General features: G+C 36.1%; 2 protein-coding genes, 1 long non-coding RNA gene and 2 pseudogenes across 3 annotated transcripts; 4 read left to right on the plus strand and 1 right to left on the minus strand.

Moving 5' to 3' along the window:
• Positions 1–3,034: 3,034 nt before the first annotated feature.
• LOC147556865 (uncharacterized) lies at positions 3,035–10,536 on the plus strand (annotated as a pseudogene).
• On the plus strand, positions 5,608–8,034 carry LOC147556866 (uncharacterized). The gene is made up of 2 exons (XR_015233629.1): positions 5,608–6,774; positions 7,768–8,034. It is a non-coding gene; the product is annotated as an uncharacterized LOC147556866 (long non-coding RNA).
• A 53-nt stretch (positions 10,537–10,589) lies between the features above and the next one.
• LOC147556867 (uncharacterized) lies at positions 10,590–13,480 on the plus strand. Its single transcript, XM_086658718.1, has 7 exons — positions 10,590–10,853; positions 10,934–11,137; positions 11,208–11,297; positions 11,381–11,488; positions 11,570–11,872; positions 11,969–12,042; positions 12,993–13,480. Exons 1-6 carry the CDS (start codon positions 10,590–10,592, stop codon positions 11,999–12,001), a joined length of 1,002 nt encoding a protein of 333 aa, XP_086514844.1. The 3' UTR covers positions 12,002–12,042; positions 12,993–13,480.
• A 4,365-nt stretch (positions 13,481–17,845) lies between these two features.
• Positions 17,846–23,855, plus strand: LOC147556868 (uncharacterized). Its single transcript, XM_086657839.1, has 9 exons — positions 17,846–18,083; positions 18,844–19,107; positions 19,383–19,495; positions 20,601–20,672; positions 21,438–21,473; positions 22,261–22,306; positions 22,556–22,643; positions 22,733–22,790; positions 23,613–23,855. Exons 2-9 carry the CDS (start codon positions 19,011–19,013, stop codon positions 23,661–23,663), a joined length of 561 nt encoding a protein of 186 aa, XP_086513965.1. The 5' UTR covers positions 17,846–18,083; positions 18,844–19,010; the 3' UTR covers positions 23,664–23,855.
• A 589-nt stretch (positions 23,856–24,444) lies between these two features.
• LOC147556869 (putative polygalacturonase At3g15720) lies at positions 24,445–27,652 on the minus strand (annotated as a pseudogene).
• Positions 27,653–27,948: the final 296 nt, after the last annotated feature.

The following is a 27,948-nucleotide window of genomic DNA, read 5'->3' on the forward strand; positions in this document are numbered from 1 at the left end:
GCAAGAAGACGAATACGACGAATCAAGAAGTATTTCCTTTTTCTCTCTCCAAGTCGGACACTTCAAAAATTACGTGCTCCAACTTGCGGGGGGGTAATAGGATACGTTATATAAGACGGATCGAAAATAGGAGATCCGGCGGTCAAGATAAGTTGCAGAAATAATATACGTGTTACACACGTGTATGTACGTGACGGATCGAGAAGACGAGATCCGACGATCAAGAAGAGTTCAGAATATTGAAGATATTTGAAGATATATTGAAGATATATTGAAGATATGTGAAGATTTAGTTTCTTATATTCAGAATATCTCTTGTAACTATCTAATGGTAATATTAGATAGATTTTGTATTATTTCCTAGTTTAGTAATCAGAAACTAGGAAACCCTAAACCCTAAGTCATCTATAAATAGGAGAGGGTTCTAGGATTCAAACTCATCGAGTTATGTCTGACCAATGTAACCGATCAAACCCACATACAATTGTATGTGGTGAATTATTAATAAAGAGTTATTTCTCCGTGGATGTAGGTCTTGAGTAATCGACCGAACCACGTTAAATTATCGTGTCTTTACTTTAAATTCATATCTCCGATTATTTATATAATCGTGAATTTAACACCCAAGATAATACAAATATATATATAGTCGTTCCTAGGGGTGTACACGAGCCGAGCTCTTAATGAGCTGCTCGAGCTCGGCTCGACTATTGCTCGTGCTCGACTCGAATATTAACGAGCCCGAGCTTAACACGAGCTCAAAATCAAGCTCGTTTACATAAACGAGCCGAGCTTGAACATTCTTTAGTGTATCACGAGCTACTCGTGAACAGCTCGTTTAACATACTCTTATAATAGTATAGTACATAATTACATATTAGTATTGAAACTTGTACATGAACTATCAACCATTACAAAATTATCGGAATATGAATCATTAATCATTATTATTGTATGTGACAAATGATCATTGAAGTATTTTGATGATTTAGAAAGTTTTAATTTTAAGTATTTTGATAAGCGAGCTTAAAACAATGCGAGCTCGAGTTCGAGCTCGAGCTCTTTCAAACTTATACGAACCGAGCTTGAACAAGTGGACAATTACTCGAACGAGCCCGAGTTCGAGCTCGAGCACGACAGTCAAATACATGAACCGAGCTTGAACATCTTACTACTCGGCTCAGCTCGACTCGAGTACACCCATGTAGAGAGAGAGAGAAAATGATTATAATAGTTACAAGAGTCTTGGAAGATCTGATATTTTCATAATTTTTCAGAGATTTTGATCGGTGGAAGCAGTCTTCAAATTCCCGATGACATTTTATAGCTAAGTCTTGTCTCCTTTACTGCCAACAAGTAACAACCTCCCAAATGCTGTCTCAGTATTTCCCATCAAGACTTTCATCCTTTTCTGTATAAATTCTTCTTTAAATTCTAATTATAGATAGATTTGTTATGTATCTTCCGTTCCACCTCTTCTCCTTTCAAATCTTAAGACTGATATGGGTTTTCTAAGGATAAGAAAATTTTGGCTTCTCATTATCATCATCATCTCTTTTGTCTCATTTCTTCCCACTAAACAAGGTCATTAAACTTTCATAAGGGTTTAGGGTTTACCACTTAAAAGAAATGATGATATTTGAAGTATAAAATGTTTTTGTCACTCAAATGACCTTATTTTTTATTTTAACCTAATTAATCAAGTTTTATTATGTGCAGGAAGGAGTGGGAGTTCTACTAGTATGATAAGAAGGAAGGTGTTTGTTTTGGGATCAAGACCACCAGAGTGTATAAACAAGTGTTTTAGTTGCAGACCTTGCATGGCTACTTTGGTTATTCCTCATGTTCCAAAAGATGATCAACAACAACAAAGGAAGAAGAAGATCAAGAATAAAAAGATGAAGATGATGAGAAATAAAAGAAATAGTTTATTTATGGCCTCAACATCTAAAACAGAAGATGATGATAATTACTATCTCCTCTCTTGGAAATGTAGATGCAAAAATAAGCTCTATCATCCTTGATCATATATATGGTATAGTACTTTTTTCTTTTTTGAAGAATATATATGGTATAGTACTTAAGTATGTAGAGTTTATATTGATTTTTGATATATATATTGTTTAGATACATATATGGTCTTTTTCTAAAAGTATGAACAAAAGCACAATCAAGATTATAGACGACATCCAGAAACTAAAAGCAAAATTTACCAACACCATCTTTTCGTACTCTCTGAGGCAGAATAACCTATTGGCGGACGGACTAGCCAAATGGAGTCGGAAGAACAGGCAACATCATGTGTGGCACAACCTGCAAGAGTTAATTTTATGTTGTTCTTAGTTTCTATTTCTGTATGACTCTCAAACCAATCTAAGGTTATGTCTGGATCTGACTCGTCTAAGGCCAACTTGTACTTGGTTTTTTCTTTAGGCAATGACCTCTTAATTCAGACATATATTATGATTGACTCAAATGCACTCACTACAAAACAATACGGTATTAGCGACGGAATATTACCGACGGTTTTTCATAAAACTGTCGGTAATGTGTCTAATTACGACGGTTTGTAAGAAACCGTCGGTATTGACCTTTTGTACTAACGGTTTGGCACAAAGCCGTCGGCAAGAACCTTATTTTACGACGGAATTGCAGGCAAAAAAAAAGAATGAGAGAAGTTGGCGTCAAGGCATCCGACAGATTCAATCGCTTGGAAAGATTTTGATGAGAGAAATCCCACATTTGCTGCAGAACCAAGAAATGTCAGGTTAGGTTTAGCGAGTGATGGATTTAATCCATTCGAAACGATGAGTATTTCTCATAGCATGTGGCTAGTTGTTATAATTCCTTACAATCTGCCACCATGGGTGTGTATGAAACAACCTCATATGATACTCTCTTTGCTTATACCTGGACCTCATAGCCCGGGAAATGACATTGATATCTATTTAAGGCCGTTAAAAGATGAGCTCAAAGAATTGTGGGAAGAAGGGATAGAAACATATGATTCTTCTAAGAAAGAATTGTTCAGAATGTGTGCAACTTTGTTGTGGACGATAAGTGATTATCCAGGACTTGCTATGTTATCTGGTTGGAGCACTAAAGGAAAAATGGCGTGTTCAACATGCTATCATCATACAAGTCATATGTACTTACCTAATTGGCGGAAGACGTGTTATATGGGACACAGACGCTTCTTGCCTTCGGATCATAGGTTTCGAAAACTGAAGAAGGATTTTGATGGGACCGTAGATGATAGCCACCTCCGAACCCTTTATTGGGACCAGATATCTTGCAAAAGCTAAGAGGTATTCCACATACATTTGGAAAGAAATTCGAGGAAAGTTTGAGAGGGGATACTTCTCCATCAAACAAAAAAAGAAAATGTGCAAGTTCATCTAGAAGAAAAGGAAAAGTGGCACATCGAAACCCCGAGATGCCGGATAATTGGAATAAACTGAGTATTTTTTATGAACTCCCATATTGGGAGCATAATTTAGATGTTATGCATATTGAAAAAAACATATGCGATAATATTCTGGGTACTATCATGGGCATTGAAGGGAAATCAAAAGACAATCTGAAGGCGAGATGGGACCTCGCGGCAATGCATATTCGACCAGAGCTTCACCCAATACGACAAGATAATGGCACCTTTTACATACTGATGAGACATGAAAATGTTCCATCTGAATCTCTTAACTCGGGTTAGTTAGTCTATTTCGAGCGGTTACTCTGATGATTTGTAAGTTTCTCTTGTTCAGGTGTCTTCTATGGAATTGTGCTCGAAAATTAGATAAAAACGGGAGAAAGTCACACAAAAGGGCAGTTTGGTCATTTGGGAATTCTGGTAATCTAAACCAACGTTGGTGCTCAGATGAGAAGTGGGGTCCATGACGAGTCCGTAGGAGAAAACGGGAGTCGAAACGGAGTTCGGAGGATAAAACTAGAGAAGGTCAAAGTTTGAGTCAAAATCAAGTCCACTTTGGTCTTTTTAGCGACACGTGGCGCATAATATGGAACCAGATCAGACGGTTGCAAGGTTATACGGGCAATGTTCGGTCTCAAGGTTGGTGTACGTTGGGGTTGTTGAGAGTTTTTTATTCCATGTAAAGTGCCACAATAAATCACCGTGTACAGTGGGCATCTAACGGGTGAGTTTAGTCAATATCACGTGGCTTCATCTTAGGGAAGGATGCAACTTGTTAAACTGTCCCGCGAAGCACCAAATCTCTGCCTATACTTGCCACTAACAGCAAAGACGTGTTCACACGGTTTGGTGGGGTGTTACCCAAATTAATGGGAAATCCCATTAAGTTATCTCTTTCCTATTTCTCCCACCTCTATCTTTGGTCATTTTCTTGGAAGGAATTGGGCAAAATCTGAATGGATATTTTAGAAAGAGAAAGTATGGGCTGAGAAGGGAAGGATCATATAAAATCTAAGGGTTAATTCCGTTTTGGCCCCCGATTTGTGACCAACTCGCCGTTTTGGCCCCAATAAGTGTCCGGCAGTTCGATTTGGCCCCAAAGGGTTAAATTTTGACGAAATTAACCTCGGGGGCCAAAAAGGAATTATTTCTATAAAAACAGATTAAAGGCATAAAAGCCACATCACCTTATTCTTTCTCCTCCACTTCACCTTATCTCTCCTCCATCACACCACCTCCTCTCCACCTCACCTTCTTCTTCTCCGGCGACTGGTTGCCGGCCGGAGTAACAATTCCGGCCGGCCACCATTAACTTAAAAAAAAAAAACTATCTTTCTTCTTCTTCCTTTCTCTCTCTTCTTCTCTCCTTTCTCTCTCTTCTTCTCTCCTTTCTCTCTCTCCTTCCTTTCTCTCTCTTCTTCTCTCCTTTCTCTCTCTACCTCCGGCGAAGGAGTCGCCGGAGGTTTAATCCAACAGACCTTCGAAGGTCTGTTGGAGATCTGCTCAACAGACCTTCGAAGGTCCGTTGAAGATCAGATCTCAACAGACCTTCGAAGGTCTGTTGGAGATCTGCTCAACAGACCTTCGAAGGTCTGTTGAAGATAAGATCTCAACAGACCTTCAAGGTCTGTTGAAGATCCGGTTCAACAGACCTTGAAGGTCTGTTGAAGATCCGATTCAACAGACCTTCAAGGTCTGTTGAAGACCTCCGGCGAAGGGGTTCCCTTCGCCGGAGGTGTTAGAGAGAGAAAGGAAGGAGGGAGAGAAAGGAAGAAGGAGAGAGAGAAAGGAAGGAGGAGAGAGAGAAAGGAAGCAGAAGGGGGAGAAAGGAAGGAGAGAAGAAGAGAGAGAATGGAAGAAGAGGAGAGAGAAAGGAAGATTTTTTTTTTCTTTTTGGTAAAGGTGGCCAGCCGGAATCTTTTATTCCGGCCGGCAACCTTTCGCCGGAGAAGAAGGTGAGGTGGACAGAGATGATGTGTTAATTGTTAGATGAGGTGGACAAAGAAAAAGAAAAAAAATAATTACATAATTGCCATGGGGGTAGAATTGGGAGGTTGAAAAAAAATTGGGGCCATTTAAGAATTTTTTGGGGCCAAAACGAACTGCCGGACACTTATTGGGGCCAAAACGGCGAGTTGGTCACAAATCGGGGGCCAAAACGGAATTAACCCAAAATCTAATAGAGCTGGAAATTTAGGCAGATTAGAGAGGAATCTTATTTTCTTGATATAGATAGCAAACATTGATAGAGGGATTGAGTGAGATTACACAGTATAAGGTGAGTTGGAGGTGAGATTTATAAGGGAGGAAGTGTATATTTCAAATGGAGTTGGGGTTATCTTGTGTGATCTATAAGGTGAGTTGGAGACGAGATTTTTCAGAGAGAAGACTAAGAGAAAAACCGATTAGATGAAGATACAGATATTGTTTATCTTCTCTTTTGAAACAAGATATATTCTGGAGATGAAGAAGGGATTCGGTTAAAGCTGGAACCAGTAGAGAGGGAGAAGCAGAAAGTTTCTAAAACCGAGAGATAAGAAAGTATTTTGAAGAATTATATTTAGAGAGAGATATGGTCAATTGATTTGGAGATCACAAACAGAAACAGAGGAGATATTGAAGATAATCGAATTTTAGAAAGAGAGAGAGAAAGAGGTCTGTTAAATACCTCTTCTCTTCTCACTGTTGGATATCTCATGTTTGGGGGGGATCATCTCCTCTCAAAAGCTCAACTAAGGAGAAATATTAGAGAGAGAGAGGGAGAAAGTTCATCATTTTTTATCATCTCCTCACGGCTAAAATGAACAGAGAGCCATTTTTTCTTCATCATCTCTGATTTCCAATTCTTTTTTTCTCTTATGTAATTCTATATGTTTGTGTGAGAAGAAAGAGATTGATAGTGAGAGAGAGATTAAATGTAACACCCCTATTTTCTATCTATATCAAATTAGGTGGAAATAACAAAACTCTAGGTCAATTTGGGGTTGGGCCTAATATGAAGAGTAAGTTAGTGTGGGCTTGAACATCATAAAATAGAAGTGGGTTAGAAGGAAAACTAGGGTTGCTTGAGTTAATTATATAAAAAGGGGTCTAGAGCTCTTTTTGTAGATCTAGAACAAAACTTAGAGAGAGAAAGAGAAATGGTATTCTTTGGAGAAGATTTTGATGAATAAGTTGAAGAAATCTATGTATTGTTTATGTTATAGTTAGTATATCTTCTTAATCTTCAACAAGCCACTCTTAGTGAATGAAGAATTGATAAAGAAGAAAAGAGGTAGAGATGGAGTTCTCTAGAGAGAGAAAGAGGCGTGATTGTGGTCTTGATGTCATCTAAGGCAAAAGAGGTAGATTTCTTATCTCCTAATTCTTTTGTAGGCTTTTTCAATTGATTCCATGATAGGTTTAGTATTGTTAATCACATAAAGTTATATAAAGAATGATTGAATGATTTAGATATTAGTTCTATCTTGAATTCCATAAAATATCTATGTAGGACAATGTTTTGATCTAACTTCAAGATTAGATCTGGATTTATTGGTAACGAATCTCGGTGTGTATCTTATATGGTTGGAAATGTCTGTTTGTCTACTTTCTAGAGGTTTAAACGGTGAGTTAATTAGAGTTCTGAGCGAGGAGTTACAATAGTTTTCGTACGAGGTGTCAGAGCAGTCCCTACTGTATTTCTGTCTAGATTAAAAGTAAATCTGGTATTGATTGATAATGAATCTCGGTGTGTATATGGTTGGAAAGATCTGTTTGTCTACTTTCTAGTGGCTCAAACGGTGAGTTAATTGGAGTTGATGGAGGGTTGTATGAGATTATGTGGTTGGTTCGGCCCTCTCTACCGGATGTGATCGAGGTATGGAGCGTATGGGGTCGGCGCTAACACAATGGATGACCTTGTGGACCACACTCTCATACAACGTGGACACCAACTTGTCATATCATTTGACGAGAGTTGGATGATTGTGTCTTTTGGTATAATGTTTTGTCGACTTAATTGTTAAGTTAGGGTTCTATAATGGTCTATCTTGGTGAATAGTGTGATCTTTTTATATCTATTGAAAAAGAGAAAGATTATTATCCCGAGAGTTAATATTGGATTAGAATACGAGGACGTTGAAAGCCTAATAACCAAGAACATAAATTACTGATTTCTACATGCGTGTGGTAAATCTCGTTGTATTATGTTAGTTGTCACGTTAAATTTCAGATAACGCCAATAATGAATATGAATGAAATACTTCCTTGATTGGGGATTGAGCTTGCCCACCCGAGACTTAGGTTTGAGGAAATCTACTGCAGTTGGGTTTTAACCCAGCTATTTCATTTTTCAGGTATTGATTGTGCACTCATGGTAGGCGTCGCTCGTGGATCCAGTTTGAAGGTCTCAAATCTTCGATTTCAAGGCGGCTTGAGATTTGGGATTTGGGACGCTACATTAAATATGTGAGAGAGAGATATTATTAAAGAAACAGAGAACTCATACTTTTCTTGTTCTTCATTCTTTTGAGTCTTTGTGAGAGTGATTCAAAGAGAAATTGTAGAGTGAGAAAGAAAGAAGATCATCCAATTTGTTATCTAATTTAATATCCATTTTCAAAGTTTTGGTTTTCTAATTTGACCTAAAAACAGTATAAAGAGAATGAGAAATTTTGGTGGAGAAGAAGACCATGTTTGGTTAAGAAGTATTGCTGGAAAATTCTTTTCCCACTTGCTGGAAAATTATTTTCCTTAGGGGTACGTTTGGCTTCCATAGGGAAAACAGTTCTGAGCGAGAAAAAGTTTAGTTCTTCTTCCATTTTCTCTTATTCTTCATATTAATTTTAATCTCCTTGTTTCATGGATAACTTATCTAGGGTTGATGATGAAACCGTATTGATCTTTTAGAAACATATTCTTTTATGACTAAATCTCTTGATCGTGCTTAAAAGCTTAAGTTGTTTTAATTAGCTAAACTTATTTTCTTTTCATTGTCTATATTTTTAGTTTGATACACCATACTTAGATTAAGTTCTTTGATGGTGTATGCTTACTGATTAATAGCCAATAGTTTAGAGATTTGTTTTTCAAAATAAAACAATTACTATTTATTATCAATCACGTTTTAACGAAAACATCTTCCGAAATTTTGGGTAGTTCATTATCTTGAATTTTGAGTTATAAATGGAGAGATTCAATTTGTCTAATTATTTGCTCTTAAAAGTGATTTTTTGTGTGAATTCTAAAATCCTAGGTACCTCCCCCCCATTTGAGTTCATTTCCTTTAATCGTTTTAATATTTTATTATTTCTATCACCAAAAAACAATTTTCAAAAACAACAATCGTGTTACTTCTAAGTATTAGGATAGTTTCACTTAGTCCCTGAGGAACGAACCGGTCTTACCAGACTTTATTATAACTTGACACCCGTGCACTTGCGGGTGTAGACCTATTTAGGTTAACCTTCTAGGCCCATCACATCCCATCTGCATGTTATTCAATGGATAAGGCTCGCAAAGAAATGTTTTGTAACATCTTGAAAAATATTAAGATTCCAGATGGTTACTCCTCTAATATTGCCAGATGTGTCAATGTCAAACAACGAAAGATATATGGTTTGAAGAGTCATGATTTACATGTTATCATTCAATAATTTTTACTTTTGGCAGTCCGTAAAACATTGCCTAAGAAAGTTAGCTCGATATTGTTAGAGTTATGCACTTTTTTTCGTGAATTGTGCTCAAAAGTCAGTCGTGAAGAAGATTATGAACGATTAGAAAAGAAAATTCCCCTCATTCTGTGCAATCTAGAGAGGATCTTCCCACCTACTTTCTTTGACATAATGGTCCACTTGCCCATCCATTTGGCTTCAGAGGCACGTATTGGTGGACCTGTTCATTATCGATGGATGCATCCTATTGAAAGGTACGCATTGTATTTTTCTATTTTTAACTTAGGTACTTGTCTTGTTTTATATGTATTTACCTGTGCGAATAGGTTCCTCTACACTTTGAAGAAATACGTGCGCAATAGAGCACAACCAGAGGGATCTATTGTTGAAGGATATCTTGCCAATGAGTGTGTGACATTTATGACAACATATATGGGTGATCTTGAGTCACGCATGAATAGACCACCTAGGTATGAAGATAATGCTCCAATATGAGGTGTTAACTTCATACTGAGTTATTCTGAAGTGAAGCAAGTACATCAATATATTTTATCCAACGACGATGACGTCTCTTACTATATTAAGTAAGTTGGTTCTAAAATAAATTAGTCTATCTTTGATAATTATATATTATGTATATGACATATTTTATTTAACTATTAACTGCAGTCTTCACAAATCTAAGTTGAATATGGTCAGTCGAAAAATGTCGGCTCAAGCAATTCAAAACAAGCACAAAGAAGAGTTTGCTGATTGGTTTAAGGAACATCTTAATAGACTGAAGCGGGCAAGTCATTCATATCCCGAGAGACTTGACATACTTGCTGCGGGACCGCTTTCATGCGCTAAGCGATACAAAGGTTATAGAATTAATGGATATAAATTCAAAATTGTTTCCAAAGAGGTCAAAGCTAAAACACAAAGTAGTTGTGTAACTTTAGATGCAATTCCTCCCTGCGTCTCAAGTGCAAAGGATCGAAATCCAGTTGAAGCAAAGTTAACATATTATGGACGAGTGACTGATATAATTGAAGTGACATACCGACAAGGTTGTAAATTTGTACTATTCAAGTGCGATTGGGTTGATGTTAACAAAGGTAAAGGAGTGAAAGTTGATGATCTAGGTTTCACACTAGTTAACTTCACATATCCATTGTCGACCCAGAATGAAGAGCCTTATGTATTGGCATCTCAGGTTGCAAGGTTTTTTATGTTCAAGATCCAAGTGAGCCGGAATGGCATGTTGTGGTAAGAAATAAACCGAGAGACACTTTTGACATGACTAGCCGCGAAGTTGATGATCAATTACTAGATAGTGATCCATTTCTTATTCCTAACACTATATTGACATTATATTTATTATTTTGTGATGAACTAATTGATATTTTATTTGAGAAGTGTCTTTTGATTAATTATATGATATATCGGTATCTCTACATTGATTTTTACTAATCTTCATAGTTATTTGTCTCTTTTAAGTTTAGTGTTCATGATATAACAGGGTAATGGCTGAAGATCAACAAATTCCAACAAAGAGAGGGAGGGGGCCAACCCAATTATCATGGTTAGATGACCTCCCACCAGGAGGAACGTTAAAAATTGAAGTTGACAAATATGAGCAGCCAATCGGATCAAATTCAACATACTTGTCGACTTATATTAGATATTTGGCAAGGGATGTGAACAGATTTCCACTTTCGATAACTGATTGGAAGAAAATGGTTAAGTTTAGAGAGGAAGAGATAAATAAAGCTATAGATCAGATTAAGGTAAATATTCTAACCTACTATGTTTAAATTTTTATTGATGGATGTGTCTTAATTATTGTTTACTATTTTCTTTTTACAAGCAAATATTCGAAATTCCTTTTGAATGTAACAAATTTCTATCGGAGAGGTTGAATGCAAGATGGAAAGATCACAAATACACCGTGAAAAAGGAGCACTTTTCGTCATATGACAACCTAGACGAGTGCCTTGCTAATCCACCCGATGGGATTGAACCGAGCGAATGGATGAATGTTGTTGATTACTGGAATTCAGAAGATGCGAAGGTAGTTACTTATAGTAAACACTAGCTCTATTTATAGTGTATACTTTAATAATTTTGATTATTTAATATAGAAACAAAGTCGTCGAAATGCAAAAAATAAGGCTCTTCAGCAAATTCCGCATACAGGAGGTTCAAAGTCCCATGCCAAATATGCTGATGAGGTAAATTACTTTCGTCTCATTCATATCAAATCATAATATTCAATTGATTTTGTGTTTAACTCTTTCAGTAATTGCTTTAACAGTTAAGAAAAGAGCTTAATGCGTCCCCTCCTCGCACAACAGTATACAAAAGGACTCATACACGGAAAAGAAATCTTGCTCCAGTAAACGAATTGGCAGCAGAGAAGATTGTAATTATTTCATTTATATATGATATATTACATTTACTATATGATTTAATTCTAACTTATTAGATGTGGTTGCATTGACAGGATAAAATAGAAAAACTACAACATCAATTGACTCAAGAAGATGGAGAATTTGTCGATTCATGTCCAAACGATATTTTCGCTCAAGTAATGGGACGTGATAGAGGCGGTCGAGTTCGTTGCTATGGTCCAGTAAAGCCAAAGCAGTTTTGGGACAGAGATACTTCAAATTCAAGAAAGAAGAAAAGATCAGATGATGTTGAAAAAAATCAACAAATGAAGGATTTACAAGATCAACTCAAAAGTGCATTAGAGAGGTTGGCACAACTTGAAAATGATCGTTCTGGTGGCAGCAACACTCAAAAGGTGTGGACTCTTAACCTTTTTAATAAAAAAAATTTAGTGACCAATTTTATATTTTGACTATTATGTTTAGGTTTTGATGATCAAATTCTTATGTAGGATTCCCAAGGCCCAACACCAGCCCAATCTTGATCGATGCTTCATCTTATTTTGGCTTTGAGAAGACGATCATAGTAAGTTATTATTTATTTGACATTATGATAAGTTACTTATTCATGTTAACAACTCATATGTTACTGGCCATGATAAGAGTGAGTCTGACCAATCGTTTTCTATTTAAGAGTGATCAAATTAGTTTAGAGTTAATCTTATTACTAACGGTACATATAGGTTGTCTTATCGTTCTTTAGCCAGCCTTAGTCACAAAGTGATGGTTACTGAATTTGTATGCGGTTTGGAATATGAATAAGAATGTTTCTTTCACTCGGAAGAGGCATGTGCAGCAGAAATCCATAAGTTCGAACTCGAAACCTATCATAGCATTATGTTGAGTCCTGTTGATATTGTTTATCTTTTCTTCAGTAGTAAATTATAGATGTCTTTGTATTTTTATCTCTTGTCCAGTAAGACTTTTTAAGAAATTGTGCGACTTAATCGATAGATACAAAATTATATCCTTGCAATTAAGATAGCAACCGTCTGATTGGGACCAACACCAGCAAGAAGGGGACAACCTGACTTCCCTAGCAATGGAATTACCATAATTAGTTATATTAGTATATACTCGAGGAATTGATAACTCAATAATGAATGATTTTTCTTATCTTATTAGTTAACGCCAATGATTTCGTAATCTACATTATTCTTATGAATTATGTATGCGTTTAATTTTCATACCATTTCATCCAAAATTTTAACTCTGATTGATATCATGTGGGTATAGATTTACATGTTTCCAAGTGATTTTTAGAGTAAATTCATTAGTCTTTCTTGACTTAGTATTACTTAGTTTGAATCGAGTGATTCACTTGAATAACTTGTGAAATCAGATTTGAATTGAGCTAATTCTATATTGAAACCCCCGATCGAGTTAATTATCATATGATTGAAACTTTATGCATTTGTTTAATTTGTTTATTGTTTGAGTGTTTAGTACTCACACGTTATAAACCTTGTTATGCAGGATATACATGGAGTTTTGAGAGGATAAAGAAGATTTTTAATGAAGATTAAGGGTCGTAAAGTAGTAGACACTAAAGTATGCACTTTTTATGTGTTTCCCATATTTGAATACAATTTAAATGTTGTTTCTTTTCAGGTGTCGACATTTTGGGATATGTTTGTGTTCACATTTTGAGATATATTAGTGTTAATGTTCGTTTTGTTCAATGGATGTGAATTATTGTTGCTTTTTGTGTGTTTGAAGGAATTATCTTGAGGGTTAGGCATTCTGCCAGTTAAAAAACAGGAGAGATATTGGAAAAAGATTTAAAACATTAGCGACGACAAGAACCGTAAGTAATATTATTAGAAACGGTATATAAATTGTCGGTAATAAGTATTACTAACGGTTTTTCCCGTCGTTGATGTTTAAAATAAAGGAAATACACGTTGCCAAGAATCAAACTACAACGACGGTATTAAAAAAAAACGTCGTAAATGCCCAAAACATCAGCGACGGTATGTGTAGAAACCGTCGCGAAGTCCGTCGGTAAAAGTATTGGCGACGGATTTTCTCTATTAGTGACGGAATAAAACCGTCGCTAATAAGATGTTTTTTTATAGTGACTTAAAATCAACCTGAGTCAGCCATTCTGGCAAGTCGGGACTCGAGACGTTTTATATAGAAATGAGCTTTCTAAAATCTGACTCGTCGACTCAGATCCCAAGCCATATCTCAGATCTAAGTTTGAAATAAACAATCATTACCTAAGCTTATGCATTTTCTCCTGAAGACCATTTCAATTCTGATTTTCTTTTATAGCTCAAATAGCACAAGAGTTCATCCGCTTGTGATAGTCGCTCATCCATCTGAAGCTAATCAGTTTGCCCTGGGGCTAACTGATGGAGGTGTTGTTGTAGTTGAGCCTTCAAAATCGGAATGGGGCACTGCCCCACCACCTGAAAATGGTGCTAGTCCAAGCATCACCTCCGGTCAAGGTGGTTCAGATCAATTGCAAAGGTGATGATTTTCCCGGCATCAATCCGCAACTTCTTCGGAAACCCATGACACAAACTTACATATTTAAATAGATCGAAATTAGGTGGTTCAGAGCAGAGCTCAGGCTGATCAAAGACTTGGGATAATCTGCCTTCGTACTTGGAAGGCTCGAATAGAAGGTAGATGTAAATGTAGAAGAAGAAGAAGAAGAAGAAGAAGAAATATATGGAGATAAGATGGTTAGGTTGTTAAATTAAATATCACTTTTACTGTGAATTGTGTAGGTTTGGCAGGGAAACAAGGGGATTAATTATTTCTTTTCTTTTTAATGTTATTGTGTGTTAACTTCCTAGGACATCAAATGTATTGGATAATTAATTTTTTCAGTTTCTTCAAGTTTTAAGATTATATGATTTCCAGCATTTCTTTCTGCATAATATAATACGCTTTTAGTGTTTGTGGTGCGGAGTTATAAGAGTAATTCGTATGAGTTACTCCGTTGAAGGCTAAGTTTGAACAATCAGATGAGGTAGCTGAGTTTGTCCTACAAGTCTCCTTGTTGTGAATGGGTGAAATTCAAGAAAAGCTTGTGTGTGCATATAGACTTCTCGTAAAAGATGGCAGCTTACAGGTTGAATTCATGGGCAACTCGCCTAGTCCCGTCTTGTGAGAGGGTTGTTGGTTCTAACAACCCAATGTGGTATCTAACATTGGAGAAAGATATATGTTAGCACCAGGCCATCAGCTACAATTGGCTTCGCACTTATGTCGGAACCAACTTTTCTTGCCTTCAGAAGTGTTAACGAAATTTGATAAGCCTGCTTAAAACAGTTGTTGGAACAAGATGAGAAAAAAACAAATTGTCTAGACTAGACTGAATTTGTGGTAGAGATAAAGTTTGTCCTGGGTATAGTTCCAAAAGCTAGCAGGTCTTCTATCTCAGTCTAGTGAAAGGATGACACTCAACACACTATATATCTTCTCCCATGTCCCTCATTTCTCTCAATCTCCGTAACATGTGTAACCCAATCACAGGGGTTGATCTCCCTCTCTTTGGCAGATTCGTTTCCCCAGATGAAACAACCCTTATAAAATCCTAAAAATTCTTAATTGAAAACCCTAATTCCCTAAATTTGAAATGTGTGAAATCCCCGTTCGTTTGCAGATTTCTTGTAATTGAAATTAGACTGAAATCCAAATATGAAAATGAAATTAAACCCAATTTGTAGAAGGGAAATTTTGTATACATTCCCCATTTACCTGCCGCACTCACATTTGGGTGGATTAGGTCAATTTACCTTGACCAAATTGCACTCACACTCACCACTGACTCAATGTTATAGTTTCGGTTATTGATGAGGGGTTTCTAAATTTCAATTATCCATTAGGGGTATAAATTGAAAAAACTCCTTGCAACCGTTTTGGTCACTTTTGTAGATCCTGTTATTCCTGTGACAGTATTTTGATTTTTTTTCACTTCCAATTCGTAAAGATTTATCCTTTCACTAACCCACCACTTAAAACTTTCTATTTTGATAAAAGACCTAGAAATCAAATGATTATCTTCTTCCATGAATATATTCAAATCATTCAACTCATTGAAGCTTTTTATTGGTGTTTTAATAGTAAAAATCATGTAAGAGGGAGAAACTTCACATTCTTATTTTGATCTAAATAAAACTATAAAGACTGAAAAATTATCCACTAAAAAAGTATGGAAACATCCTATGGGTCTTCTTTTTGAGTTTTTCTTTCAAAGAAAGTGGTGTTATTCTCGAAAAGCAAAAAAAATTCATAAAAGCAATCTATCGGAGGTACCCGTTCGACAAATTACATTAGAGGTCGACAAGAAGCTACCGATATGTAATGAAACATATCGGTGTTGTCTTATCGACAAAAACTTATCAAAATTTTCTATAAATATTGTTGTTCTCTGTTATCTGTCAGTAAAACTATACCGATGCCTTATGTTACTCATCGATTTCATCTTCCTTATAGTTTAAGTATAGCAACAGTTTTCTTGTTAACGAAAGAAGATTATTAAAATTCTCTTTGGATGTTCCTCTTTGCTATATGTTGGTATGATCGGACTGATTCTTTATGTTACACATTGATTTCATCTGTCTGATAGTTTCAGTATAGAATCTTACTAATGGAAACTGGTGAAAGCATTTGACAACATATGTGTGTACAGAAAAAGTGAATGTGCTAGGGTTAAAATAGGTTGAAGTGTAAATGTGAATAACAATGAGTATAACGGGCAAATATGAGTATAACATTTTCCTTTGGAGAACCTAAATTCAATTAGAAAAATAACAACAATTCTGAAAGCACCTCATTTTCCTAATACCCACTAAACACTTAAAATTTAACTTCACATAGCAATCTACCACCTTTTGGTTTAGTGGTTGGACACTCCCTTCTTAAGCCTATAAGGTCACAAGATCAGGCCTTAGTGTGAACAGTTTATCACAAAGATTAATCCTACTTAATTTAGGCAATAAATAAAACAAATCTAGGAATAGGATGACACATGCCCCCTAGAACAGACCTTAAGGGTCTTTATATGACCTTTAGGGTCCAAAATGCCTTAATATGGTAATTATAATACTCATCCAGATTCACAATGTAATACATATTAAGTTCGTACAAGTGACATTCAAATGTTTTCGCGACCAATCTCAAGTAACATAACAAATGGATAAGTCTGTGAGGTAGACACATATTTCTTTTTTGAGTAAAACCAGAATTACATTGATAAGTAGAAATCAATCCACAACATTACATGGTTTGAGAATTTTAATTCTTCTGAGAACTACATGAGAGTTACATAAGTAAAGTTCTACACAGAACTTTCGGACGTAAAGTGCCTCGTGAAGGGAAAAAATAACAAGACAAAGACTAAATGAAAAGCCCCTAAATGTCGTAAAATGAAAAGATCATCAAGATCGAGAATAAAAAGACCCTAAAGGTCATAAAATTTATTGTATTAAAACATAAATTGCTTCCAAACAAGAGAACCACTGCCGCCATCATCGGAAAATCGCCGCCACCACTGAAAGACCGCTGCCACTGTGAGGAAACCACCGTCACTACCAGGAACCCACCATGACCAAACCATAAAACCACCACCATCTCATACCACAAAACATACCACCACCATCACCCTGGAATAACCACCAGAAAACCTCCAAACCACGAAAACATGCCACCACCACCACTTTCGTTCAAACCACGCCACCACCATACACAACAAATCAAATCACCACCATCACTTCCGTACAAACCACCGTCACCACCATACAACACAAATCAGACCACCATCACTATCGTTCAAACCACCGCCACTACCGTACATCAAAAATCAAACCACCACCATACACCACGACCACCACCACAATAGAACACAACGACTACCATAACAACAACAACCGCGACTACCACCACAACATAAATTGGATATGTGAAATCCTAGAAACTTTTATGGAGGGATAGCAAACTTTTATTAGAAAGGAAAAAAGGGTTCCGGTAAAGGGATGCCCCTTCGCCGGAGAATAAACGAAAATCTCTCAAAATTTTCTCAAAAAACGGTTATAGAGAGAGAGAAATTTAGGAAGTTATCTATTTGAATTTCATGGATAGTTGACCCCATAATACACACATTTTTCAATGATGATAGGGGACTCCCTGGGATACTCCCAAGTGTAATCCCCCTTACAGTGACAACCATTTTGGTCGTTTCATAGTTTTTGTCAGAGTGAGAGACCAAAGTGGCCTTGTCCTGTGACGCCAGAGTACATTTGGGAGTATCTCTGGGAGTCCCAGTTCATTTTCCTTTCCCTTTACAACCGTGATGCTATGCCTGGCCGGAATCCCGGCCGGGTGAGTTGGCGCGCTAGCCGGGCATAGCATCTGACCTGTGAAAGGAGAGAAAAGGGGATTGGACGAATTTCAGATCTGGTCCTTGACTTTAGGTTAATTACAATAGAGGGCTTCTCATAAAATCAGGAAACTATTCTTATTTCCTTGAGAGCTCGACATTCACTTAGGGATTCGACTTCTTCACCGGACGTTTCTTCAACAAAGAGCAGAAGAACAACTCCATTTTTCCAGGTTCTCTCTATCTCTCTCTATCTCTACCAATTCCTTTAATTGCTTGGTAAGAGCAATCAACCCTAAATCCACTTTTAGGGTTTTCATCAAGTCCGAACTTAGGGTTCATCCAAAGTAAGAATCCAACTTAGGGTTTAAACATCTGGTTGAACTGAGGGGAAAATCTAAGCAAAATTAGTAATATTGATCATCACATTAGAAACTAGGAAAAATCAAAGTTTGGATTTATAGAGAGATAGACAGAGAACCTTAAAAAACCGGTAACCTAGATTCCTACTTGTAGAGATAGAGGGAGGACCTCGTTTGATTCGTACTTAAAGAAAAAAGAAATGATGAAGAAGAACGACACCCCTGGATCCGTATTTGGATGAAGGAAAGTGAAAACCCTAGGTGAAGAAAGGGATTGAGTTGAAGAAACAAAGAGAATGAGCGGCTTGCTGTTCGTGAATGGGTTTAACCTATTTTCTTATAATCAGCCCCTCTTTTTTAATTAAGTGAAATTTGAGGGACCATATCCGACAATTCGTGAAATCCATCTCAAACTTCTGCCCACGTAAGATGCTATGCCCGGTTGACCGCGCCACGTCGGCACGCCGGGTTTCACCTGGGATTGGCACCGGGCATAGCATCATTTTTCTTTCCTTTAACGTTGAACTTTGGGGGTTGAAAATGGCACCAGTATTGGGCCTTTGCTACTACAACGGCCACGTCAGGAATCTGATGTGGTGTCTGATTATTGGTCTAAATTTCCACTTCACAGGTGCCACATCATTTGGTCTAGGATTTTGTCACTTCTTCGAGCATTAACGAAAAAACTCCAAGATCCAACAGTACATCTGGAGAAGAGACGAAACTGGTGGTAAAAAGAAGAGACGAGATTTCAACGACGAAAACCAGAAGAAGAAGAAGAAGAAGAAGAAAAGATTAATGGAGAAAAAGACCAAAATGGGTTGGATTGGAGAGACCGTAGACTCCATTAAATCTCTTCAATTCCGACAAGTTCTTACTCAAGCCGTTAGTCTCGGTTCGTCATAAACCCTAACTCTAGCTTTTGTATTTTGATTGCTTCTTAGATCTATCTTTGATATCATTATGGGGGTTTCGATTCAAGTAGATATCTTTGTATCTGTAATACTTAAAAGGGAATTGTTTCCTTGTTAATTTCGACTTTTTGTAGTTGAAAATGCAAATTTTCATCCTTGATCTAGAAATTCACTTGTTTGGTTTTGTATTATTATTTGATTGATTTTGATTGGGGTTAATGGGTTTTATGTGGATCTGAATTTGGTTTTGTTTTAGGTATGATTGTTACATCAGCTTTGATAATATGGAAGGGATTGATGTGTTTTACTGGGAGTGAGTCGCCTGTTGTTGTTGTGTTATCTGGAAGTATGGAACCTGGCTTCAAGAGGGTGAGTTAAAGCATCTATCTAGTTTTATTGAAATTCAAGCTCATGACTTCTACTTTTGTGATTGATTTTATTTTGCTTATTAACATGTCAATTTATAATGCAAGTTTTTTTCTTTGGAATATTTCGAGTTTTGACCTACAATTGGAAAGATAGAATGGTTTTTGACTTTTTGGTGGGTAAACGTTTGAATCTTTTGTTGAACTCGTTTGAGCTTGGCTAGTGAATTAATATCTAATGTTGCAAGAGAATCATTCAAACACTCCCAACCAAGACCGACTGTTTCATATAGCCACAGAGAGAGATAGTTTAAGACCTGGGTTGAACAACTACATAGAGATATCGTCAAGGACCTGATTTCGTGAATGACATTCCGAACAACCTCATATTACTTGGAAATCGAGTTGGTGAGAAAGGGGTGTTGAGGATGACAGAATATCAATCAGCTAAGTAGTAATGCTGATGACCCTAAAGGGTTTCTTGGTCATGAAAGAATGATTTACCCCTCCTTGGGTGGCATAAACCTGTTCATATTAGTAGTCTGTTGAGTGAACTTGCATGGATGTCATGCATATTGCATGATGCACCTTCTTAGTCCTTAGATCATAGACAGCCATGCCTAGCTAATTTTTGGAGTATTATATCAGCATCAGAAGCATGCTCTTGGAAAGTCGGAACGCTGTGTCAGAATCCCTTAACTTTTGAGTTAGATTTCTCTCTACTAGTCATATTTACTTCGGGAGATTATGTTACGAGGCATTGCAACTCGAAATGTTGCCCATCTAGTTGATTTTGCTACTCATCATGGTCATTTCGTATTGATTATTCTTCATTACTAAAACATTTTCTTGACAAGATTGAGGCAGCATATTTCTATGGTCATCATGTTCCATCTCCAACTCAGCTTCATCATCTTCATTTTTTCTTTTCCCGTCGGGTTGGGGGTAGTTCATTTTTGTCTAGCAGTAGTTGAGTACTTTTGTACAAAACTTATGGCAGGTAGTGTGTGTAGAGGTATCGAAGTTACTGTTGCATCATTTCTTTTGTATCTCCTTTTGTTGTCATCTTTCTCAATAAAATAACTGTATGAACAATTATGGTGGTGCAGGGTGATATACTGTTTTTACACATGAGCAAGGATCCAATTCGAGCAGGGGAAATCGTTGTATTCAATGTTGATGTATGTATATTACTCCTGACATATGTTATACAATAATGTCTCATCTCACGGATTCTGCTATTTCAAGATAGTTGCTTATTATTTTAATTTTGATTTTTTATCACTATTTGTTTGTTGAACTCGTGTTACTTTGCTTGGTTGTTACAGAAGTCTCCAATTATAGTTATTTTGTTTACAGTTGCACTCGTGTTACTTGGATTACTAAAGAATAGGAAAAAAATATTGTCATGTGACAAAATGTTGGAATTATATCATTACTTTTAACTTCCCCACATTCGTACCAAGATCATTAGTATAACATGCTCGGCTTATGTGGAAATGATTCATGGACTAGGCTTTAGTGAAGTTGGTTTTCTCTGCCATAAGAACAAAGGTTCAACTCTTTTAAGCCTTCTAACCTGTTTGGCATTTAATTTGAATATTCGACCAAGTTTATTTCAATTTAAGAGCCCAAATACAACCAACTCCGAAAGTCTGCCGCTTAAAGTTACCCCTTTTATAATTTTAGCTATCTTTTCAATGTACTACTGATTGTTGTGAATGACATGTTTGTCGTTCTCTCTATGTATCCCCCACCCCACCATTTTTTTCTCTTATTCCTCATCACTGCACAGTTTATTGCTTTTGGTTATTTCACTTTCAGGTTGCTCTCTGTATATTGTTATGAAGTTTGTAGTTTTATAACATGTTCCCTAATATTGTGGAGGTTTAGACTTTTTTCTGGCTGGGGTTCTTCTTGCTGATATGTTTACTCATTTGTTTCAGGGCCGTGAAATACCAATTGTGCATCGTGTGATTAAGGTTATCATCTTTTCCACACCTTTCCCTTTATGTCACTTCCCTTATGATATAAAACCACAAACAACACAATTTATGTTTGTTAATTTTCTAACTTTTTTGATAAGTCATACTGCACAAATTTTCAATACTTGCTGTTAATTACGAATATGGCCAGTACCCAGATATCTAATATTTTTTTAAATTAATTCTTAACTACTAGTCGACTTGAGCTCTCTAATGCTGGAACTGTTTGTTTGCCACTGAATTAAGTAAACTATAAATTCTTAAAGGCAAACCAGTAGTTCAGCAGATACAAAACTGCAAGACAAAAATCTTCTGCGATCTGTTTTGTGCAGTTTGGCTTACCCGACTGAAGTAGTAATTTACAATTCCTGGTGATTGACAAATTCTAATTGAACTTTTCTTTACAAGAAATTTGGAATTTGAATGACTAATGAAGGGTTTACGTAGCAAGAAATGTCTTACTGTTGTAGCAGTTCTAGCCATTGTGAGATGCTTAGGGAAAAGATTACTCAACCAGTAGAAACACCCCCGCGTTGTAATCCACTCGGAAAATAGGTTCATGTCTAGATGGCATTTTTGGCGTTTTGCTAACTAACTGTAACCATGTCACGTTCACCTTCAAATTTTTATGTTCATGTTAGTGTTGTGTGCGTGCACACTCGGTTTTTTTTTTATTGTCTTGCATTATTTCATAACGTTTTTAGTTTATTACTTGCAAAAGAATAAAACAAAATAAACATATTAGTACTGGAAGAATTGACTGAGTTTTTGTTTCTGATATTAGGTTCATGAAAGGAAGGATACTGGAGAAGTTGATGTCCTTACGAAAGGTATTCTTTTTAAAATGAATTCGTATGGAGTTTATGTTGGTCTATAATTTTGTCAGGGTAACTGATACTGGTGTGGTGTCATTACTCGCTACCTGTCTAATAAACTGTCTCTCAATTATAGCATAAATGTTTTCTCTTGAACATTCCTTGTTTTCACGTGCTCCACTTTTTTTTTACTACACATTGTTTAAATGTGTGCCTTTCTGGTTAAAAACTAATACCTTCAGGATTTGCTTATTTTTGTTTCAGGGGATAACAACTTTGGGGACGATAGACCTTTATATGCTCATGGTCAGCTTTGGCTTCAGCGCCACCATATTATGGGGAGAGCTGTTGGGTGAGAACCCTAAGAAATTATTTTCTTTTCTTTAGTTGGTATAGTTGTATGTAATGTCTTGACGGGCACTAACTATTATTGCTGTGCAGATTCTTACCATATGTTGGCTGGGTAACCATTATCATGACCGAGAAACCGATCATCAAGGTATATCTTATACTTTGGTACAATCGCCAAATAATAATGATGATGTTCAGAAATTAATATGGTGTTTTTCTTCTCCTTCTCATTGTTTGAGTGTGACTAGTCTGACTCAAATCAGCCAAAGATCTGTCCCATTAGTTTTTTTTAGCTTACCCCCTCAACACTAATCAGTAATTGAGTTTACCCCCTTCAGTAATTGGTGATTGAACTTACCCCCTTGTATTTAGAATTTTTGTAAAAACGACGAAGTGACATGTTTGGTATGCGATAATAAAATCATAAATTAAATAATGTAAAAAAAAAAAAAATCGATCTTTAATAATCATATTTCCGACCAAATCAAACAATATAACTACTAAGAATCATATTGAAGAATAATTGCTCTTGATAGTGACAATTATTTCACGTACGCCAACCACAACCTCTGTGTTTTTGTCAATTAACCATAATTGAGGGGTAGACTCAATTACCAATTAGTGACGATGGGGTAAGCTCAAAAAATCCGTCCAAATAAGTCGTTTAAATGAGTTGACGTCCGAGGTCAGACAAAAACAAACATCCTGAAATATGACTTGAATCAAGTCAAGACTCTGAGTCAGATTTCAGATCTGACTTAAAAAAAAAACAAACATTATGTAAGATTTTCTGTACGTTTCATTGATACTAACCCTGATCACAAGTAGCTTGTTGGTCGACATATTATGAATTTTCCACATTGATGAACCGAAGCTTTAAATGTATATCATAACGAGACTTTTTTATTCTCGAGTAGTTCTTCAACATGTATGCATCTTTTTAACTTGTGGATACACGCTTTTCGTGCAGTACATACTTATCGGTGCATTGGGGTTGCTAGTCGTTACAGCAAAGGACTAATGAGCAGCATAATCTTGTGCCGCCTCCAGTAGGGACTTCATGGCCCACTTCTTTTTTCGGCTATTCCATCTTGTATGTTGGCTGAAATATGTTAACCTTGAAAGAGTTGACTAGTAGAAGAAGTTCTAACATATTAAGAAGATAAAATTTAAACCAGCTTATCATAGTAAGAGTTGATTTACTTTTTAGACATGTCCATCGATGTTTCAGTGTTTCTATGCTTTTTCCATTTTAGATTACTGGGTTGAGTTTCTTGTCTAGAGTAGGGGTTTTACCTCTGCTGGCCGGAGGCAAAATACCTAGGAAGATGGAGAACAAGATGGAGGGAACCGTCGTTAGTGGTGCCAAACGGGCGAGTTGTTCGCACTTGGGGGTTAAACGGAAATTAACCCTACGAAATGTAATTTTGTATTCATATGTTAAAGGAGTTATCAGAACAGGAATATGAATTCTAGATCCCTATGCAATAAACTGTAATGCCCAACCACGAGCATTTCGAATTTGAATTTCGAACACCACTTTCTTGTGTATGCTATACTGTTCATAGTTTAGATTCACATTTCATTTCCATAGTTAACAAAATTGTTGATCTAAATGAGAATAAGCTGACTTGTTTAATAAAAAATCAGGCTCATTGCGAATGCCATGGTCTGAAATTATAATTGGTAATTCCCAAAAGAATAGGGAAATGATTTATCCGTACCGATCTCATTCTTAACCAAACTAAACAAGAAAGTAACATATTCAAATCAAATTCGACCCAGAGTTTTGTACTGTTCATAGTTTAAATCCATTATCTATTTCTATTATCATCAAAACTACTGCTCTTACCAAGAACAAGTCTACTTTCTGAAAAGAAAAAAAGAAACTCAAAAACTTGGAATCTGAGGTAGGCATGAAACGATAGGAAAAGTATCGTTAGATCTTCCAAAAGCACTGAAACAGGAAGAAAAAACCTTCTCTGCTTGATTTCCTGATCGAATATTGATATGATTCATGGTTATATGTTTGCAAGGTTTAGTATCACTGCATCTCAAATGAATGGCTACATCATTCTCACAAGTTCCATGAAATCTACTGTAACTTACATGACTAACTTCAACAGCAGATGTCTGATTCACAAAAAACACCATTAAATTTGAATTAGTCCACTAATAATAATTAGTTAGTAGTTCGATTATAATGCATAAAAAATATATAGTGATAGAGTTCTTACTTGATTCTTGCAGTTATGTTTTCCATTACAGTAGAATTGGTCAATGATTATTGGATTTCTTACTTGTTCAAGTGTTATTTCATCAAATGATATATTTCTTGCATATCCAGACCCACCCTGAAAATCAACCAAGACAAGGTACAAATACATGTAAATCAACATGAACATTCTTTTATCTTAGTTGTTTCTCTTTGATAGTTTGGTACTACTCTCTAGGCTGGGTTATATGGTTGGACAAGATTTAGAAGAGAAGGTTTGACATCAATCTCTCAACCTGACCGGAAGAGTGGCTGGGCAGAAGGTCATTTTCCAACCGGTAAAATGTAGGAAGCTAATAAACAGGCCCCCCCGTCACATTCGAGAGATAAACGAGAGATTAGTTACCTGCCATGTTTTGATTCTAGCTCCATTTGTAGATCGAGTGAATTTACAATTGTGCACAAATATATTTTCCACCTTCTCATGAGCTCCATTTGCTCCTAAGCTTCCAACATTACATTTTTTTTCCATCGTTATTTGGTGGTGCTTTTGGGTTAAGAAAACGCAAGAGTTTCCCGTAACAAGTTTAAAAGTTAGATTGTCTGTGTCCGAGGCTCTAAATACTTTAACTCAATTCATTTTTGACAGTATTATTCTCTTGGAAATTGGTAATTGCTAACATGGTACTATTTCAACGGTGTTGTTCCCCGCTTGTATTATTTTCCTCCACTTTTAACAATTGGTGTAAGTAATGGGTTAAGTACTAGAAGATTTAGGAACAAACCTTATGCCATGTCCAGGGCCACAATGCACATTTGAGATGTTAATGAAATAAGAACCACCATTAATAGCAACACAATCATCACCTAATATAATACACAAAACCATAATAAAAAAAAAAATCAAACATGAATAAAAATCATAATAAGAAAAAGGTAGGAGAAGGTAAAGTTGTAAAACGTACCGGTCGAAAAAGAGGAGTCTGTTACTAGAACGTATTTTGATTGACCAATGTCAATGCCATCGGTGTTAGGACTATCTTTACGAGCAATTACAGATATGTTAGAAATGGTAGCATGGTCGCATTTTGTTATGGAGATATGACCTTTCTAGCTGTTCCTAAATTTCAACCCACTTAAATGAAGTCCATTACACTCCTCTATTCTTATTGTCTACAACCCACAAAAGAGAAATATCAACAATTCAAGTTGTGTGATTATTCTTGCTTTGTTGGAACATTGTTAGTCTTGCAATTTTCTGTATTTAAGTAACGAAATGAAAAAAGAATTGATCCACAAATTTATTTTGTATTTAAGATTTTTTTTTATTAGAACTCTGATTCATTTGAAATGAGTATTAGAGACTACAAGTTCATCCCAAGGACCTATATAGCCGTATAAGTATAAAATAAACTAGTTGTCAATACGTGTTTGACTTCAATAGACAATATTTTTTAGCACAAAAGCTAAATTTGGGGCCGAATAAGCTGCCCTATGTACATTCACATTTTTTTCAAAGAAAAATGAAAAAGTTTGACTCTAATGCTAGAGAGAGTATTAAGATTTAGAATTAGATTTGTTTGTAGATAAGCAGTGGAGACAACTCTAACAAATCAAGCTTACCGTTGCTCGTTCAAGTTCCTGCAAATAAACAAATCAAATATCAGAATCAATTACATATTAGATAAAAAAGTTAAAATTTTAGGAAAAGAATGAAATGACATCTGAAACTTGACAAGGGAAAAGGAGAAGATTGGAAATAAAGAAGAAAGAAAAGGTATAAATTACATATGAGTTTTCAGAGGTGGACATTAGATCCCACCAAGCAGAACCTTGTCCATCAATTTCACCTGATCCATGAATGGTTAGCCCTTCCACTTTAGATAATATAATCCATCCTTTTTTACCCTTATGCTCATCCCACAATTCAATTTGGTTTGGTGCTATTAGTTTCCCCAAAATCTGCACATACAATGTAATATTGCTATTAAGGATTTCCAATCAATGTCTAAAAAATCTTAAAACTTGTGGAAGCCATTATTATAAGGAAAATGATCCTCAGCCCGACACGAAACCCAGCCGAAACTCGGCAGGGTGACGTGTCGGGCTGTGATCTAGAGAGAGAAAGTAAAATACTTTATCTCTCTAAATCACAGCCCGACACGTTAACCCGCCGAGTTTCGGCGCGTGCCAGGATGTGTATCACGGTTGTTATTATAAGCCAAAAATACTTGTTATAATATATGGTCAAATATTACCTGTAAATGAATGTCTTGAGAAGTGCATGGACCTTTCAAAGTTATAGGACTCAACAAAAATATCTTGTCTGATGGTACTTTAAGGGTTGGAGAAGCTATATTTGTTCTACAAATATCTCTCCATGCTTTTAAGAAAGCCTACATGTAAATTAGGGTAAAAATTGTAAATCTTACATAATTAATAAAAGCTATCTGAATCAAACTCCTTAGTTTTGGGAATCGTAATAAATTTTAGTCTATCGAAACTGCAAAAAACTCAAACTTATTTCATCAACCTGATCAATTTGAAATATCATCTACATAAAGAGACATGTGAGAAAATTTGCAAATATAAAGACATTTAACTTATCTCAAATATGGTACAAAAATAATTTCGATAGTTATAAGAAGAGGAAAAATAGAATAATTTACATGGGAGTCATCCGTTTTGCCATTTCCAACAGCTCCATAAGCAATCACATCGACACCACCACCATGACCGCTACACTCTTTGATCATAGCTAATCTATCACTAAAAGCCACCCGATACCTATCCATAATTCCAAAACTTTCGAAATAATACATAACAAACCCTGAAAAAGATAAAAAAAGAAAAATATTTGTTGGTATGAGACATCATAATAATTTATAAAATCTTGAGCAAAAATTTAGTAACTATTTGCAATTCTGTGAGTGCAAAAAAGAGATGTGAAAGCTAAATTATGTGAAGATAACAACATAAAAATATACTAGCAATCTTGAAACATGGTTAAGCACTTTCCATCGTGAGTTTACTCGCCAATCCTCACAAATTACCAGTCGAATCCCTCTCGAGACTATTGAAATTGGCGATT

This window comes from Eschscholzia californica, unplaced genomic scaffold, assembly GCF_041429995.1.
Source record: "Eschscholzia californica isolate CP2 unplaced genomic scaffold, dmEscCali1.0.p SCAF_2, whole genome shotgun sequence".
Lineage (NCBI taxonomy): Eukaryota > Viridiplantae > Streptophyta > Magnoliopsida > Ranunculales > Papaveraceae > Eschscholzia > Eschscholzia californica.